The 18958-nt window shown below is 46.0% G+C and overlaps 1 protein-coding gene and 1 long non-coding RNA gene across 10 annotated transcripts; one reads left to right on the forward strand and one right to left on the reverse strand.

The window, feature by feature from the left end:
• Positions 1 to 2120: 2120 nt before the first annotated feature.
• On the reverse strand, positions 2121 to 13231 carry PRSS23 (serine protease 23). Of its 6 annotated transcripts, none has more exons than XM_032358319.1 (4): positions 13031 to 13210; positions 11765 to 11815; positions 10085 to 10153; positions 2121 to 5261 (listed from the first exon to the last, which is right to left on the reverse strand). In XM_032358319.1, the coding sequence occupies exon 4, from the start codon at positions 5258 to 5260 to the stop codon at positions 4115 to 4117; it is 1146 nt and encodes a 381-aa protein (XP_032214210.1). In that variant the 5' UTR covers position 5261; positions 10085 to 10153; positions 11765 to 11815; positions 13031 to 13210; the 3' UTR covers positions 2121 to 4114. The 6 variants fall into 6 exon arrangements, 4 of the variants coding, with proteins under 4 accessions (XP_032214210.1, XP_032214212.1, XP_032214211.1 ...); XR_004289189.1 differs by lacking the exons at positions 2121 to 5261; positions 10085 to 10153 and adding exons at positions 10160 to 10360; positions 10997 to 11065 and having other exon boundaries at positions 13031 to 13231; XM_032358321.1 differs by lacking the exon at positions 11765 to 11815.
• Positions 5202 to 10906, forward strand: LOC116598895. Of its 4 annotated transcripts, none has more exons than XR_004289192.1 (6): positions 5202 to 5283; positions 6234 to 6426; positions 6734 to 6891; positions 9501 to 9608; positions 10275 to 10390; positions 10831 to 10906. It is a non-coding gene; the product is annotated as an uncharacterized LOC116598895 (long non-coding RNA). The 4 variants fall into 4 exon arrangements; XR_004289193.1 differs by having other exon boundaries at positions 6761 to 6891; XR_004289190.1 differs by having other exon boundaries at positions 6234 to 6891.
• Positions 13232 to 18958: the final 5727 nt, after the last annotated feature.

Below are 18958 nucleotides of genomic sequence, written 5' to 3' on the forward strand. Positions count from 1 at the left end.
ATTGTGTACCAACCTCAGAAGGCAGAGGGTTACATTACCACAGGTATGTGCTAAGGAGGGTGGAAGAGCTGGTGTTACCTGAGGAGCAGCAGTCACTGAGAGGACCCAGATGTTTGCCCTTTCCCTCTTTCTCTGCTCCACTCTAGCCCACTGGAAGAGCTGGATCTGAAAACAGAGGATCTTTGAATCAGATAGGAGGGTTTTAAGTCTTTAATTAAACTGCACTGAAATTTATTCACCAAAAGGAACCAGGCAACTATGGAATCAGTCTGCCCAACTCCAAGGCCATCATGTTCCCTCACCAGTCTGATGTCTTAACTCTTAGCCTTATTTATTCTATTCCTGGAAGCTGGTTTCTTTCTTCCTCTGGGCTAACAGCAGACTATAAACTGATATGTTATCTGCTAGAAATGGTCAGTGTTTACCACCTATCTGCTCTAAATGCCAGCCCAGCAAAAAAAATTTTTAATACCCTTCCTCCATTGGAAGCCCTCTAAATGCTGCTCCAGGCAAAGGTGGCATGCAGGAGGAACCCCATGACAGCCCAGGTATGAGACAGGCAGGAAGCTGCAGCCCCGCCATTGCTCCGAGGTTACCAAAATGGCTGTCGGTCTGCATTCTTTCCAGAGAGTGCTCTGACGGGCTTACCAGTTAGAGTGGAGCAGACATGTTGGATTTCCAGGGACACACCTGGTATATGCCTGCTGTCCTAAACTCATTATTCACAGACTTCCCATTCAGGCTCAAAAAAACTCCATTCTAGATAAAATAAATGGACGTTCTACCAAATGGAAATAAACTGACAGTGGCAACCTCGAGGCATCCTTGAGTTGGTTCGTAACAAGGACTAAGAGGGCCAGGCATGAAAAGAAGTCAACAAATCAAGGAGAGCCAGGCCTGGGCAGAGCCTATCTACTAGCCTCCTCGGTCTAGGACAGTGACCAGCCCCTTGAAAGGAAGCACCAAGGACTTGGGTCAGAACTCCCCTGCTGACTCTCCACCCTTCAGCAGCATGTGTCGTCCTTGACAAGCTCTGGACCAGAGGCTCCGGGAGGTGTTAGAGAGTGATCGCTACCTTAAATACTGCCTTGTGTCCCCGGGGGCTTGCCCTGGTACTGAACAGGGACACGGGGTCACACAAAGAGAAGACCATGATCTTGAGGTTCCAACTTGCTTTCCAGTCATTTTAAATCCACTTTCAGTCCAAAAGAAGTAACAAGAAAAGGAAAACACCTGCAACTCCACTACTGGCTGGCTCATCTTTCTTTTCCTTTTTAGCCTATTTTTTCATTTTTTTGGACTAGATCCTTTCTAAAGTTCAAAATTCTGAATAAAGTCTATGGGGGAAAAATGTCCCGGATTCTGCCATAACCTTCTGACTCGCAGTGACAAATGATTTGCAAGTTTCTTCTCTCCCGTTTTACCCCTGGAACCTTTCCCAATCTGGATCCCACGTTCTGGCCACACCCCAAAGGCACCAATGCTTGATGCCACTAGGGGCTCGTCATACTTCCTGCACAATCTCCTTGACCAGGGCTGCTACAGAGATCCCCACAATGTACTTATTAGGAGACTAAATCGCTCATTGGCATTCCAGGAGGAAACAAGGGTTCAGTGATCAAAGGTCTTTATTGAAGTGCAGATTTTAAAACATTACCATGATTCTTTACTACAGGACTTCTTATAGCTTTCAAAGTGCAAACAGGCAAGTGAATCCCTGCTAAGGAAAGGGAGTACCGGGAGGCAGCCCCCCCCCCAAAGGTGGTGCCCTTTTGTTCTTTGGGGATTGTCTGGAGGGATGAATGTTTATGGCGCATACTTTTAGGAATGCCGTTCTACTAACCTTACTAGAAATACATCCCTACCATGTATAACTAATACATGTAAAACACTAATTATATTAATTTCATGAGTCCGTTCTTTTTTATTTCCAATTCAGCAACAATCTGACGCCATGCTTCCTTTTATTACCACTGAAAAGATGGACACGTTGGGTTATTTTACCATCTCTGCGTTCTGTCGTACATAGCATGTGGGTACTTTTCTTGAGTAAATGACACCTATTTGAACTCAACATTGATAGTACTTTGAATTTGTGCCACTGCCTACCTTTGGCAGCAGAAGTTTCAACTTTGCAAAATATCAAAATCAGGAAATCAGGTGCTTCACAAAAGGAGCATCTTATTTATTTATTTATTTTTTTAAATCAGTCTTGTCTAGGTATTCAGTGAACTTTTCACATCAATCAAGAGCAAAAATAAAACCCCCCAAATACCACACACGGGGAGGCAGACCTCTCTTCTTCCTCATGCTTGGTTCCTGCTAGATTTCAAAGCAAACTGTACTGGAACTCAGAAGAACCCCGGCTGCCTTACCTCTCTTTGTTATGCATGATATTTCTTATGTGATTTGAAGAAAGCACTGTGGCTGTCCATTTCTTATGTCTTATCAGGATTCTTCTGAAAAGCTCAAGAAACCCAAGCCAAAAGCCACCCGGAGAAAGCTGAAGCTTCCGTGCCATATCTGAATGTCCTTGCAGAGCGTTACAGTTCAGGCTGATTATGACCTAAGGTACAAGCCCAGCAGACGTCTGTCCTGTAAGCTCTTTGCTCTTCTGCTCCCCCCGCCCCCCACCCCAGACATTTAGGAAGATGTGCTCAGGCTAAGAGGCATAAAATGAGGACATAAAATAAGTCACATTCTTTTCTTTATACACTGTGATTATCCTATGGGTAAAACATTCATACAGACATCTGCTGGAGCAGGAATTCTGATCCACTTTGCATTCTCCCGACTTCCGTCTTTACTACTGGTGTTTGATTGTTATGTGCCTGTAGCCTCAAGTAACCCAGTAAAAGAGGCCCTTTAAAGCCAGTTGGGCAGGGGCGGGAGGGGGGGAATATCCTCTTGGTTTTTCTTAAAGCACCGTCCAAATGTTTTTACTGTCGTAAGTGAAGTCAAGGAGAGAAGTTTCTGAATCGCTCAAGTCCATCACTCCCTGAAAGCACACTGAAAACTCTGTAGAACAATTCTGATTCGGCTGCGGGCCTGTGCCAGGCTCCAGACAAGGGCTCAGTCCGGTGTGACCTCTGCCGTACTATGTGTCCAATGCTCTCTGGAATTTAATTCATTTGCAATCACTCCATCCAAATGATAAAACATGAGATGTGCTATACTCTGGGGGTAAAATGAAATGATTGTTTTTAGTGGAACCACAATCATTAAGCAATACACAGCTTTTTCTAATTGGGTTCTGACGATTATCTTCTGGAAAAGAGCAAGTTCAAGGAACGTGAGTAAAATCCTGTGAAGTGGAAGGCTGGGCATAAATGGTCTTGCCCTCTCTGGTGCATCACAAAGCTGACAGGGCCATAGGTTGGGTCTTCTCCAGAAGGACAGCAAAGTCTTTGGGAGGGAAACTATTTCAAAACTGCAAGCAACTTGGGATACTGACTTACTGTAAGACACAGTTTAAAAGGTGTACCAATATAGTCAACAAATTCTTTTACTTATCAAGGACTACTGTGCAAACACCTCCAAATCCAAATTATTATACCCGCCTGTCTACGAAGTATCGTGAAGTTTCCTAAGAGTTGTATGGGGAACACTGCCATCTGGAAATGTTAACGACTAGGCATTAAAAACAACAACAACAACAAAAAAACCCCAAGATGAATCTCAGGAGAAAATACACATATATACACACATAAGAATTTAAGAATCTCTTATCTCCCGTATGCCACATATTTAATATAAACCTTTGAATTAAGTTCAGATGAAAAAAGTTCAAAGTTCTCCAAAAGTGAAAGATTAACTTACTTGCTAAATATTCCCTATTGTCCCAAACATCAGTGTGGTGTGTTTGTTTTTATTTCTATGCAAAAGTATGCCTTTAAACTCCTTAAATGATACAGGATACACAAACCAGTTTTCAAATCATAAAGCCAGGCATCTTGCAACTTTAAAAAGTTAGGTAAAAGGTATCGTGACACATCACACACGCAGGCACACACACACACACACACACACACACACACACCCCAATGACAACATTTGGCCTCTCCTAAAATAAGTACACGAAGACCATCAAGTGTGGCCAGGAAGGAACACTGCGTCACCCCTCCCTGCAATCCAGGTAGTTTCCTTTAATCCAATAGCAGATCTGAGCATATTTGAGAGGGGTGATTCTAACGGCCACGTTGAAGTCCTGCGGAGAACCATTCATGTCTACCCACTGGTGCCCTGAAAAGATGCCAATAATTTTCCGCTCCCACTTCTGCTGCTGCCTCTTCCACATCCTCACGTAGACCCCGGAGCCGCTGGCCCCGGGCTGGGCGTCACACTGCTGGTAGAGCAGGTCATAGGTCTCGTCTTTGACATCACAGAAGCGGTACACCAAGTTGCCAGGTCGATCATTGTCATACCCAGAGAAGTGGATCCTGCCCCCCGGCAGCTGCTTGGCCGGAGGGCTCACCCCAATCTTCATGAACTTTCTCTTGTGGGGTTTTTTGAGTTCTAAGAGGGCGTAGTCATAATCCATGCCAATGTCGTTGGCATTGCCTTTGATCCAACCCTTGGGCACATGGGTACGCTTCACCCGGATCCACTGAAACTTCATCTTCTCCGGCCCCGCAGAGCTTGAGCTGTTGGCCCCGCGACCACCGTCTTTAAACTTGGGCTTCAGGAAGCCCACTCGAAGTTTCTGGGTCCCCTTCACATAGGTTTTCCCGTCGTGGATGCAATGGGCAGCCGTGAGGACGTGCTTCTCTGCCACCAGAGTACCCGTGCAGCCCGTAGATAACTTCACTGATGTGGAGAAGGGGTAGTTGAGCAAGAAGTCCTTCCCGAAGATGCTGAATCTGCTGTCATAGCCATAAATCTGCCGCTTCCTCCGAGACCTTCCCGAAGACTCTTGGCCCCCACCACCGCTGAGGACATAAATGCCCACCTGCGTCTCCGTGCGGCTGCCGTTGGCATAGAGTGTCTCGTAAGACAAGTACTGCTTGGCCTCTTCGTAAGTGGGCAGTGGAGTCCCCTTATGACACTGGGGTCCACATGAGAAGGACACATCCAATCTGGCTTCGGCCCCAAAGTCTGGCTTGCCCAGGTTGAGGGTGGACTGGGGCAACACCACGGGGAGGCGGTAAGCAGGCCAGGTGGGTTTCCAGTGGGTGCTATAAAGGCTCACCTGCCCAACAGCACAGAGCAGGAGGAGGAAAAGGAAGAGGAGCCCTGGGATCCCCGCCATGCTGAGCACCATTCTGTAGGAACAAAGATAAGCAGGTCAGGAGGGCAAGGGGCTGAGCAAACAGCCCGGCAGCATGCCTGTCATTGTTTCCAAGTCTGTGAACCCTCCTCAGGAATCAGGGTGTGGAGAGGAATCCCAAGATAATGGTCTCACTTACAATCCAAGGCTGAACCCGGGAACGTTCCCGTGCTCAAAATGAGACGGGGTGTTCATTCCCTTCTACATTTCAGATGCCCCTGAGGATGGCCCAGCGCCAGGTGGCGCGCACACGGTCGTTCGTCCCCGGAAGAGCTGCTCTGGGAGCCCCGGGTTCTGTGTGATGTCTGGCCTTCTTTGCGCTCGGTTCTAAACTTTTATTCTCTCCCACCTCCCTGGTCCACCTGCCCCTCCTTCTTTCTTTCTGCCGTGCTCAGTACAGCCTGCGCTTGGAAAATCTTCAGTGCGACTTGCTCCTGTAAATTTCAACCACACAGCTAACTGAGGGACCAAGGCTTGGAGGAGGGATAGCTCCACAGCATGGCACACGCTGGGATTCCTATTGCTTCGAAGTGGGGAGTGACTCCAAAGAGAGCATGAGACTTTTTTCTTTTTTTGAAAATTTTAAAAAGATTTTATTTATTTATTTGACAGAGAGAAACCCAGCGAGAGAGGGAACACAAGCAAGAGGAGTGGGAAAGGGAGTAGCACGCTTCCCACTGAGCAGGGAGCCAGATGCGGGGCTCGATCCCAGGACCCAGGAATCATGACCCGAGTGGAAGGCTGACACTTAATGACTGAGCCACCCAGGAACCCCCCCTTTTTTTTTTAATTTAAAACAATCTTAACTATTATGAATTTAGTTCCAGAGTCATCAGCCTCTAGCAAACAAGATATTCCTTCGTCCTTTGGATTCTGTGGCCTGCTAACAGAATCTCTGTCAAAGATCTGAAGCTCTAACTTAGCATCAGGTATCACATTGTGTGCTTTACTGCTGGTTACTTTTCAGGTCTTTGTATCTATGTTCCTGGCTCCACTGAATGCCTTGAATTTGGCCCCTATGCTAATGCTCGCTCAACAAAGATTTATTGAGTGGATTTACTGAATCAGTACTTGTATTCATGGAAGAAGAGTGAGTGATTCGTGTAGCTACAAAAACCACATTTCTGGAACGATGCATGCTGAGTGCTAATGACAGAGATGTATGTGGATGGTGGGGCGGCTTGGGGGAAAAGGGCATGGAATCCAGGTGTGGGGAGGATCAAGAACAGGGGAGCCATTCCAGGGGAGGTGATGCTTGAGGTGGGTGGTGAAGGTGAGGAGAAGTTAGATAATCTAAGACAGGGTGAAGGGGACACTTCGAGAGAGGGGACAGTAGTACGCAAAGACACGGAGATGTGCAACCGTGCGAGTCATTTCAGAAACTGTACTTAGCTCAGCAAAGGTGGGAAAGGCGGGGGGCAAGAGCCATATTATGCAAGACTGTGTACACTAACTGAAGAAGTCTAGATTTTCTCCTGAAATGTATGTTCAAAGAGCTGGATCAATCATCCCACCAGAAAAACAACAATGAAAAACGAGATTGGGAAGTACTCCCATAAACATTCAAGGACCAGCTGGCTCTGACTGGCTGTGGATCTTCTGCTCAGGAAAAGCTGATGTAGCAGGTAAGGTAATGTGTTCACGGTGACATTTTCCCGAAAGGAGGTCATGGAAGGGTTAGGTCTCCTAGGCTTTGGAACCTGGCAGGTGTGAGGAAGAAGCCATCTCCTTGTTCCCACTCTCTTCCTCTTGGGAGCACAGACCTGCTGGCAGCTTTGGGGTACCTTTTGCTTTCTTTTATATAAAACTGGTAAATCCCATCGATCTGATCTAGTCCAGCTGAGCATGCCAACCCACATTCCCAATATCTACACACGACATTACTAAGAGGTGTGCTTATCCGCCCCCCTTTCTGAGATCGTTTTGCTTGGCTCCTTCTCTCTGATTCCACTTCTGTTAGAGAAAACAGGGATAGGATTAAAAAGGAATGAGCTCCCAGAAAAGGTAATTCCTTGGCTCTTCCTGATTCTTTAAAATTGTTTCTTTCCCTTTTGCCAAACAGGAAGAGTCCCTTGGCTCTTCTGCAGGAAGGTAATACATCTAGTGGTTTCTCCAAATCCTCGAAACCCCGGGGGACGTGTGTATGTGCACATACGTGTTTGCATGTGCTTGCTGGTGGGGAGGGTAGATACCATCATGACTAAAGGCTCTAAATGGATGAGGGAGGGGATGCTAATGCTAGGAAAGCCTTCCTCCCTAATGGGGACTTCCCCGGTGGGCTAGTTGTGGTGAGGACAACCCTTTTGGAAACTTCAGGAAACGGCTGTGTCTGATTATTCCCATCTCCTGGCTCAGGACCCAGTCCTTAAACATACTAGGTCCTGGACAGCCTTTTTCTCTATAAGTTGCTGTCTGGGTAACTAAATGCCCCCCACACTAGAATCCCTGCCAAGTGTGATATGTACTAGGAGGAATCCTGCATCTCCCACAGGGCTGTGTCTTGGACCCCTACACACCTTTGCCTCCTCCCTTAGATTACCGTGGAGAATGCTGATGCCTGATAACATGGACCAGCAGATGTGTTAGGCCACATTTGACTTCAGCTTATCTAAGAAAGAAAACACAGGATCCAGAGGTCCATGCTGCCAAGTATTCCTATTCTCAAAATGTGATTCTTAAGCGCGCGAGAGAGAAAGAGAGAGAGTGGAGACGGTATTATGCTATGAGTAGTTTTTGTAAACTGTAGGTAATCTTTTCGGTGCACGAAGAACAGGGACAGGGCGGGCAGAGCATGCTCCCATGGCCCCCATCTAGAGCATGCATCCTCAAGTCTCAAACTGGAAATTTACATGTGAACTGGATGCTGGAGTGCACTGCCTGAATTATCTACTGTAGCAGAATTCCTCCAGTGGCATCTCTTTATCCAAACATTGAAATAGTCCATTGGCGGAGTGTCAGGGAAGAGAATGGCAGGAAAGAGTCTGCAATATTTAACTAGCAACTGGGTCTTAATGAATTAACCTCCTCTTAGGCAAAATTAACTCTAATTTCACTTTCCCAAGTGCTTTGCCTCTACAGCAAACCCATTTGAGAAGTATCAGTCCTTGAAACGTGTCTTACACCTCACAGTGAGGTCACGGATTTGTTTGTTTGTTTGTTTGTTTGTTTTTTGTTGTTGTTGTTGTTGTTGTTGTTGTTAAGGTCGGTCTTTTCAAAAAATGTTTTGGAACCAGCTCCCGAGAACATTTAGGAGAGTTAGGGGTCTGGAGAAATGGAGACAAGTTTTTTCGTGGGCATAAGGGCTGGGCAGTCAGTCAGGGTCTCTCCCTGGCCACAGCTTCACTCGGCTTCTGAAAATACAGGACTGAATTTGTTCCTCGGAGAGAGGACAAGTGACTGTGCCAAGAACTTTTGGGATCATTTATAAATCATACGATGCTGGTAGAGGATTCTAAAGAGAGTTTTATTAGGATATTAATATTCTTTAAGAAATATCAATATCAATATTCTAGATAGAATATTATCTAACTAATACCTAACAGTCATTCAATGATATTACTAATTCAAGAGTCCTTACATCTTAAATTCTGATCATTTAGCCAGTGAAGGAGAAATTAGCCCAACTATAAGTAAAGGTCTGCTAAATCAACAGGGTAGTATCAAGATTTCACCCTTTAGGAATTAACTTTTCGGATCCCTTAAAAACAGAAACTTCCATTATTCAGAAATACCGCCTGCAGGTTCCCTATATTATTGCTTAAACTGAACTCATTAACTTGTGGTAAGACCTAGTTCTGATGGTTTATATCTTGATTAAATTCTCTTTGTAACTTCGAAGGCTATAAAACTGCATTAAAAAGACTTTAATTCATATTTAGAAATTAAAGCAGACTAATGCAGGTCAAATTCTTCCAAAGTGGTTAAGTTTGTTGTTATTATTATTTTTAAAATTTTACTGAAGTATAATTATATTAGTTTGAGGTATGCAACATAATGGTTTTTTAACTGACTATAAATTGGGAGATAAAGTTGTCTGTTCTCAGGATCCCAAATGGATTTAAGCTGACATCTGTATTAAGGTTATGTATTTCATAAACTGCTCACCCCTTTACCAGATGTGTGTTTAGTATAGCTTAAAAATTATTCTGAGTAACAACCTGAATGGATGATCCCTTTAGTCTTTTTAGTGCTGGTCTTTTCAGACGCAGGATTTTCTAATTTTAGAATTTTCCAGGGTCACAAAAGCCCAGGGCAAGCACTCTGCTGTACACAAACAGGATCTGCACCATCATTTACTGTTTGGGAGCTAGACGCACAGAATTTAGGAGGCCAGAAGCGGAGGGTAAGAGGAAAATTTATTTTGCTAATCTCTTGCCTATCTGGGAGACAAGATTTCCCTCCTCAGTTCTCCAAGGAAACAAAGGCCTCCAGCAGAGGGCGGCTTTCAAGAATGGTGTGGAAGGATGGCTGGGTGTGCAAGCTCTCAGAAAAGTGTGAGGGGGTAATCTCACCCATCAAGGCCCTTTCCCAAGGCAATCACACCCTACCCTGACTCCTTCCCCATTAATAAGACGCCAATGATAACCATGATGCTTTAAAATTAGGTTGGTGGCTTTGCATTAATTTCTCAACTCACGTGATGATAATTTCCTCAATAATTTCACAGAAGACAAGTACTGTTTCCATTTTTATAAAGTCTAAGCAAGCCTGCACTATGCCCATTTAAGTCTACTTAAAAAAACACTCTAGGATAGAAACAGATATAATAACAACATTCATCATCTCACTGTTGGAAAGGAAACTAATGGATTCCATTACCTTGAAATTCTTTCTTGTCTTCACAAATAAGTCACCTCATCTTTATAGAGCTGTCTGAAATTCGCACCCCTTAAAAAACAAAACCAACAAAAAACCCCCCAAGATTTCCAGATCTTACCTTCCAAATCTTATTTTCATTATATCTAACTCCAGATGGAAAAAGCTCAGGTCTATAACATTTCATTTCTAGGAATAAGCCTTTACTGGATAAAGATTCCTCACATACATAATTATCTTGTAAAGTTCTCAACCAAAGATTCTCATGTATCACTTCACCTGAATGACAAAGCGGAATGGAAAATTAAGGTAAGCAAACCATGATTTTTCATGGTTTTTCAAACCATGCTTAGTAATACAGAAACGATTCCTTTTCCAACTCTGTATCTCTGACTGACAAGAGTTACACATTCCGTGCTCCAGCACTCAGCATGAGCCACTGTCCTGCTGTCCACCATCTAAAAATATTTATACATTAGGAGGATGCTGCTACTTCACAAATCCACTAATAATCTAATGGTGAAGGGACTATGCACATGGACGTACAAACCACCGCCATCTGCTTAGAGGTTTGGGCACTGACACTTCTCTGCCCCAGAACTGCAACGTCTTCAACACTGCAACAACCCAGCTCTCCTCAAGAGGGCAAGTGTTTGGGAGAATGACTAACTCCTCTAGCAAACAAGTGCTGGGAGAAGAGGGAAAAAAAAATCTAATCCTCAGGACATACATTCTCTTTTGTACAACAGATGAATTCCTGTGACCACTATAAACAGTAATGGTGAAACAAACAGTGAGCAAGTCTGTGGAGATAAAAGTTTTGGACACCATCTGGAAGGCTAACAAAGGGTTTTCCATGGAATCTGCGGCAGGAATACTGAACAGTGAAACCATGCTAATTCCTAAAGCAAATACCTAAAAATGAACAAAGCTCTATGAACTCTCTGCAGCCAGGCTTGGTCTCATTTTCCAGAGTCACAGAACCTGTTAAAGGAAAACAGACCTAATCACATAATGGTTTAAGAATTACAACCCGAGGGCACCTGGGTGGCTCAGTGGGTTAAAGCCTCTGCCTTCAGCTCAGGTTGTGATCCCAGGGTTCTAGGATCGAGTCCCACGTTGGGCTCTCAGCTCAGTGGGGAGCCTGCTTCCCCCTCTCTCTCTTTGCCTGCCTCTCTGCCTGCTTGTGATCTCTGTCTGTCAAATAAATAAATAAAATCTTAAAAAAAAAAAAAAAGAATTATAGCCCAGACAGGAAAGAAATATAGGGCATTTACAAGCCTGGGCACCCTAAACATAATCTTGTGGTCAAACCCAACTTTAACTTCTTCTATATCAACTTTTAGGCAAAATGAACCCTAGTGAGCTTGGGACAAACCAGGTGGCAGAACAAGAACAGAGTGTACTAAACTGTCAGTGGTGAGACCTGGAGAAAGGAATTCCCCAGAGCCAGTGGGAGTTATGCATGAATAATGCCCGGTGGACTGAATCCTAAGGGATCTATGAGAAGAAAACTATGTGGGAGAACCTGAGCCTATTAGACACTGCAGACTGGGGCCAGTAATGTTCTCAGATCCAATGGGTACTGCAGTATTAATACTATAAACAGAAAAGTGCACCCAAATTCACCATCTACTTGAATAAGGTATTGGTGTTAAAAAAAATGAGATCCATATTAGTTACCTGGCAAGAAAGCTTCCTTTCCAGCTCAGGTACAGGAAAGCATGACAGTGACTATTTAGGTGGGAAGAACACAAGTGAAACAATTTATTCGAATGCAGAAGGTCTACATATGATGAAACATATGATGAAATTTTCACAAGTAAACATAGTGGCTTTTGTAGCATTTCTCTTAAATTCCTTCCCCCACCAGGCTTCTTGAGAGACACAGTCCTAAGGTCTATTTCCAGTGCTTTTACGCACGAGGAGGATCCCGAAACAAGGGCAATAAATATCCTCACTTTAACGGGCATTAGGCTTTGGCCACGGCTAACTTCAAACTATAAAGTCCACTCCTTCCCCTAGGGCCACGTGAATGTGACTGGCATTGGCCTGTCTGCTCCGAGGAGCACACAGGGAGGGACTCCTTAAGTCCAGTTTTGGGCGCTGAGGGAGGCCAGTCCATCCCCACACTGGTCCCGAACAACCTGGAGCTTTCCACCAGCCAGGGGCTGTTTCTCTTTCTGAAGCCTCTTGGGTGTCGCCCGAAGGTTAATAAAACACCCAGAATTTTATCAGCTGCTTTTTCCTAAGATGTTGGAAAGCAACCCTAATTTGTATTCCGGAGGGGAATGGTGGTTTTTCCTCACCAAAATAATTCTCCCTCCTCTTCGAAAACATTTTTTAAACTTTTCAAACTTTTATTTAAAAGTTAACTCGTTCCACAGGCCGAACAAGAAATATCTGCTTCCAACGGTGGTGATAGTTCACAGTTTATAAGGAAGCACACGGCCATCAATAAAAGCTCCGGAGAAAAGATCCTCGTTCCTAACCTGTGCTTGCGGCACTTTCCTTGCTGGCTAAGATGTGTTCACAATCACGCGCCCAGTTAAAAATTAATGTTCAGATCATGTTGGAATACATGTATGCAAAACCCCAGGAAAGAAAGTGCTGGGGGTGTGCGGGCGCGGAGGAGACGGGGGTGTTGTCATCGCTCCGCTGGAGGAGAGCTCACCGCTCCCACCCAGCATCCAAGGCAACACCCGTCTTTCCCACCCGCGGCCGGGTGACACCGTGAATGCAGGCGCCCAGCTGCCCCTGAGTCTCCGCGGAGCTCCTTCAGGCCGCGGGCCCCAGCCCTCCAGCCCCGACGGCGGCCGGGCGAAGTCCCCGGTGCCCCCCGCAGCCAGCAGTCACCCCACGCCGCGCGCACCGGCCCTTTGTCCCGCTGCAGTCGGCGCCGCGCTCCCCGCGAGTTCCGCGGCGTCCCGAGCCCGCGCCCGCACTCACCCGCGCCGAGCAGCCCGCAGGGGCTGCGGCTCACTGCGCCGCTCCAACAGGTGTGGGCGCCGGGAGGACGCGTGCGACTCCCATGCCTGCCCCGCGGCGCTACCGAGTGCGAGCGGGCGGGCGGGCGAGCTAGCAGCGCCGGCAGCGGGCGGGTCCGCCCCCCGCGCCTCCCGAGGCCCGCCCGCCCCGCCTCCGGCCTCGGGGAAGCCGCGCGCCAGCTGCCCCCACCCCAGCCCCCGCCCCCAGCCCGCGCGTCCGCCCCAGCCCCCGCCCCCGCCCCTCGCCTCGGGCGGGAGCTGGGGGCCGCCAGCTCGGGGTTCCGCCGCCGGGCGGTCCGCGCAGGTGGGTCCCCGCGGCGCGTCGGGTCTCGCCGGTCTCGGCCTCTCAGCGCCGGCCTGCGCCGCTCTCGCGGAGGGCCCGCCCGGCCGGGGGGCCCGGCGCCTTCACCCTTCCGGCCCCGCGCACCCGCGGGGCTCGACCGCAGCCTCTCGAGCGAGTCTCGGGCCTTCGCCGCCGGCACGCAGCTGCCTGCTCGCGAAGACGGAGTGCTCCCCAGGGTCGCCCCCAACCCCGCCTGTGAACGCGGGCTACACCTGGGGCACGGGGAAACTCGGCAAACTCGAGTTGGGAGAACTCTGTGCACTTGAGTTTTGAAGTCCTTCCCGCTTCACCCAGTTTCTCAAGTGCCTCGGAGGAACGCAAAGGTGCGTTCGGGGGGCAGGACCACCAGTGCTTTGAATCCCTTTCCGCACGCGCGGGGTGCGTGGGGCCCGGAGCACGGCAGGCCTTGGCCGCCTCGGAGTGCCGGGCGGGCTGCTGAACCCACCGCCCTGATCAGCTTTCTATAGGGGCACCAGCTGGTGGAGCCACCTCCTCGCCCAGCCGGCCTGCTTCCTTGAGTTCTCTCCTAGGAGTCCGCAGTGCCGGGTCTCCCCCTAGCCAGGCCGGTCACTGCGCCATTTAAGAATCTAGTGCTAGAGCTTTCCTCTTCTCTCCCAGTCCATCAGTATGTAACTGGGAACCAGCTTTATACATCAACCGTTGCGGTGAAGAAGCGGCAGAAACCACTGTTTCACAGATGGGTAACTGAAGTTTAGAGGGTTAATGACCTGCCCAGTGTACAGAGGCCACATTTTCTCCGTCAGGCCCCTTAGGGGTCCATTCGCTCATCAAAGCCCACTCTCAGAAAGGGAGGGTCTAACATACTCTTTCACACCAGGGTGTTAATGATACACCTAATGTGTTTGTGTCTGCAATTGATTTTAAATAGGAAAGCCCCAACATGTGCTGTTGTGTGGTGTTTCTCAGTGTGAGAGAAACCGATACCCTCCACTATTTTAAGGGCAAAATTTTTTCAAACCTCCCCAGTATTGGCTTAAATTAGTTTCTTTTATAATGTTACCTTACTATATATAAGCATTAAATCAGGTACACATTTCTATTACAGCTTATGAACAATTCTGGAATAAAGCCAAAACAAATTTAAAAATTAAATATAAAAATCCCTTCCCAATACAATAACGTTAAATTAGTAATGTTTACTCAACTACTATTAGCATCATGTGGTACTGACTACCCAGATAGGGGTACATTTGAGCTCTGGGTGGCTCTCCTGCTCTCAGTATTGACACAATTTTCTCACTTCTTTCTTCTGTTCCAGCAACCACACCTTTACTCACACCCTTAGTCATTACAATATTTGGCTTTCACTTGGCTCTAATATATATAATATATATATGTATAATATTATATGTGTTAACTTTGTGGGTTTTTTTTTTAAGATTTTTTATTCATCTGAGAGAGAGAACAGAGCAAGTGAGAAGGCAAGTGCGGAAAAAGGGCAGAGGGAGAGGGATAATCAGAATCCCTGCTGAGCAGGGAGCTGGAGAGGACCCTGGGATCATGACCTGAGCCAAAGGCTTAACTGTGCCACCCAGGCACCCCTACACTATTCCTTTCTTAATAGCATGAGGGGTAAAGTTATAGCTCTTGGCACCAAGGCGCAGCACACATAGACACTGAAATCACAAAGCAGTTCTTGGTATTAGATGGTTATCCCAACGATCCAGAATGTGTTTGTATTCAATTGATATGAAAACTACAAAGAAAAGTTAATTATGGATCTCCAAGGGACCACAGCTCCCAACTGGAAAAACATCATTAAAAGTCAAGTACCTTCCTTAATAGAGGAGCTGGAGTTGGAACTGGAAGGAGAGGATGAAGGGAGAGACTTCTCAACCATGCCTGAGTATCATTAGTTTTACCCCAATTCAAATATTTATTGAGCAGCTGCTACATGCTCACCATGGTGGTAGGCACTAAATTAAAGAGATGGCAGGAGGAAGCCAGTACAGCAACATAATTAAGAGTGCAGCAGAGGCGTTTAAGTATGTGAGTACTATTCTGACCTCTGTCATTTATTAGCTGTGTAGCTTTTGGCTTAACCCTTCTGTGCCTCTGTTTCCTCCTCTGTGAAATGGAGACTACATCATTGGGTTGTTTCAGGAACTGAATGAATTAATATACATACAATGCTTAGCACACCACCTGACACAGAGTAAGCCCTGAATAAATATTAGCCACAGTTACATCTGTCATGAGAGGAACAAGCCTTAGCTCTGCTGTGGAGCGGGCTCTTTCAGCAGGACCTCAACCCACACTGACATTCATGACTCCTTTGTCCTGATAGTTTAAAAAATTACACTGTATCCAAATTGGGGAGCTAGGATGGTGAAAAATAAGATCATTATTCCCATCACTCAGAAAGAGAAACTGAGGCACGGAAGGACCCAGGAGCATATCCCTTCCCTATCACCACTCCCATAGCTCATCTCAGGTCTGATGCTCCCTATCTAAGGAAGCTCTAACTACAGTTGATCCCCGTGAACTCGGGGCTTTAACAAGCACCACCCATTCCTGTTGTTTCCTGAGGCTGTCAAGAGTGAAATGAAAGGGATACTACATGATTCTTAGGTTATCATGGTAATTGCCACAGGAACACAAGCAACAGATCTGTATTGTGTCTTGATCGCCAAGAGAAATAGCAGATGCCCTCCTGCTGAGCCTAGGTATTTGTCTTTATGTATTTGACACACTCCCCAGTTCCCAAAACAAAATCAGAAAAACCCAAACCCTCCCTGCTTCTTAAGAACTCAGTTCAAATCCATGTTCGTAATTGTGCATAGCAGTCCAGTTGTCAAAAATGCATTCGGGGGGCGTCTGGGTGGCTCAGTGGGTAAGCCTCTGCCTTCGGCTCGGGTCATGATCTCAGGGTCCTTGGATCGAGCCCCGCTCTGAGCCCCGCTCCAGGCTCTCTGTTCAGCAGGGAGCCTGCTTCCCACTCCCTCTCTGCCTGCCTCTCTGCTTACTTGTGATCTCTCTCTCTGTCAAATAAATAAATAAAAAATCTTAAAAAAAAAAATGCATTCAGGGCAAGTCCCCGTGTTTCCTGAGTGCTCACTCTGTGTGAGGTGACTGTGAGAGAGAGCAAGAGGAGCAGATCTCCCTCACCTCAAGGAAGGTATGCTGTGGATATTAACAAGCAAACAACAACAACAACAACAACAAAAAATCAAATACAGGAACAAGTGAGATGCAGACTGGATCAGGCTCCAGCAAGAGAACAAGGAAGAGGGAATCATTAATTCCCACTTTGGCTTGCAAGAAGTGCTGGAGTTTGAGGTAGAGCTCAAAGGCTTTAGCAAGCCTTTATCTCATTGAGAGAAGCTAATAAACTTCATCTCATTGAGGGCCTTCACTGTGTAAATGAGCGAATCAGTGGATGAATGAGGGGGCAGAACCAGCACTGGGTTGTCATAATTATAACTATTGTTTATTGAATACATACTATGTGCCAAGTAGCGTAAAAGAAACTTTACTGCATGTAATCTTCAAGACAAACAGAAAAAAATAGAGATCAGGATTATCCCCATTTTGCAGGTGAGGAGACTGAGGTCCAGAGCAGATCGCTAAGACACCCACTGTGACACTACTGAGTAACACGGATGGGACTTCTGCCTGATCTGTCCCATTCTCTCATCAACTTTTCCACTCATCATGTTTTAAAAAATCTTTTTAGAAAGTTTTAACTCTTGCAGTTAAAAAATCAGTCAAAGTCATATCAACCTTTAGGGATAAACCTTGGGGTATTTAAAACAACGTTTGGAAAATGGAACCACATTTCTAATTGCTAGCATTACGCTTTGTTCTTGGTAGAAATCTTTTTTTTTTTTTTTTCCCTTCTGTTTATGTCCCAGTTATAAACCTTGGCCATACTGACTTCTGTCGTAGTACATTGATCTCAAAGAAAGTCAAAGTCTTCTGCAAGAGAATCAGGATTCTTCGAGGCAGCTGATAAATTCCTTTCCGGCATGTCTGAGCTTCATCAGTTCATACTCAGGCATTACATCCACCCCCAATCACAGACACACCTTATTGGTAGGAAAGACTGAGGCTTTGCAGTACACGGTATCTGCTAGTTAGAATCTGGTCTCCAGTGAACTAGCTGACTCTACTCTCATGGTGCTGTGCTGCTTCCCGGGCCTGCCTTTTCTCTAGCTTACAATAAGGAGGTTGAATCAGCTGCTGATGTCGCTCCAGCTCTAAACATCCTTTGGATTCTTCCTTTTATTCCTATTGTGTAGTCACTAAGTAATGTCCTGTTAAATGACCTTAGAGCAGCAGACAAGATGACTGAACCGCAGGTAGGTGAGAAACCCAAGGCCATCTCTAAACCTAAACAGCTAAATACGGTTTTGAAGGCTATTTTTTCCTGAGGCTGAGCTCTGTAATCAGCTTCAACAATTGAAGTCAGTTCAAAAGTTATCAATGAGGATTATTTCTAAGGAGATACATTTACATACTTAAAAATCGTTTCCAGGGGCGCCTGGGTGGCTCAGTGGGTTAAGCCTCTGCTTTCGGCTCAGGTCATGGTCTCAGGGTCTTGGGATCGAGCCCCACATTGGGCTCTCTGCTCAGCAGGGAGCCTGCTTCCCTTCCTCTCTCTCTCTGCCTGCCTCTCTGTCTACTTGTGATCATCTCTGTCAAATAAATAAATAAAATCTTTAAAAAAAATCGTTTCCATGTGGTTTCTTTCGTGATAATGTGGCTTCTTCTGTGGTGTATAGTATGGGTCTAGAAGTTTACTGGGTTAAGTAGGGCTTTCAGCTCCATGTAATGAGTAAAGAGAGTTGAAAAGAGAGACAATACAGGAGATTGGCGGTGGGGTGGGGGGTGCGGGTGCGGGGGCATTCTAAACCTGTCTATGTGACCTGGGTAAATCAGCTCACTTACCAGCCTTATTTCTCATCTGTAAAAAGAGAGCCTAGATCACCTGTTCTAGCAGCCTTTGGGTCTATGACACCGTAACCCTCGCAGGAGGGAGGATGTATGTATTCTGTGATCGTCGGACACATCTACCATGGGATCCTGGCGTAGCAAAGAATATGGAACTCTTGGAGTCAGATTCTCTTGGATCCAATTCAGAATTCATTTAGTCTCTGGGTGATCATGGACAAGTATATGAGTTTCTGTGCCTCATTTTTCTCATCTGTGCCCTGGGGCTAATTTAGGACTATTGTAAAGACTCAATCAGTACAAAGCACATGATATAGGGCTCAGCACAAAATAAATTCTAAACTGAACTTACCTATTACTACTATTACTACTACTGCTACTGCTACTACTATTGTGAATGTTCAATAAATGTTATAAATGTTGAATGAATGAATGAGTCAATCAATCAATTATGTTGGTATAGCATCAATGCTAAAATGTTTAATGCAGGCTTTGTAAGAAGAAATGGTCTTGGGACTCCTGTTAAACAACTCTCAAGGCTTTCTGTCTTAACTCTGGTCTGTAGCAACAAAGAGATTCTTGGAACTGAATTTAGGAGAAATTATAGATTCAAATGGGAGTCAGGGTTATATT

This window comes from Mustela erminea, chromosome 9 (assembly GCF_009829155.1).
Source record: "Mustela erminea isolate mMusErm1 chromosome 9, mMusErm1.Pri, whole genome shotgun sequence".
NCBI classification, from domain to species: Eukaryota; Metazoa; Chordata; class Mammalia; order Carnivora; family Mustelidae; genus Mustela; species Mustela erminea.

What these genes read in the sequence shown, in the direction of transcription:
- PRSS23 (XM_032358321.1), bottom strand. Translation starts at nt 5,260, where the DNA reads ATGGTGCTCAGCATGGCGGGGATCCCAGGGCTCCTCTTCCTTTTCCTC.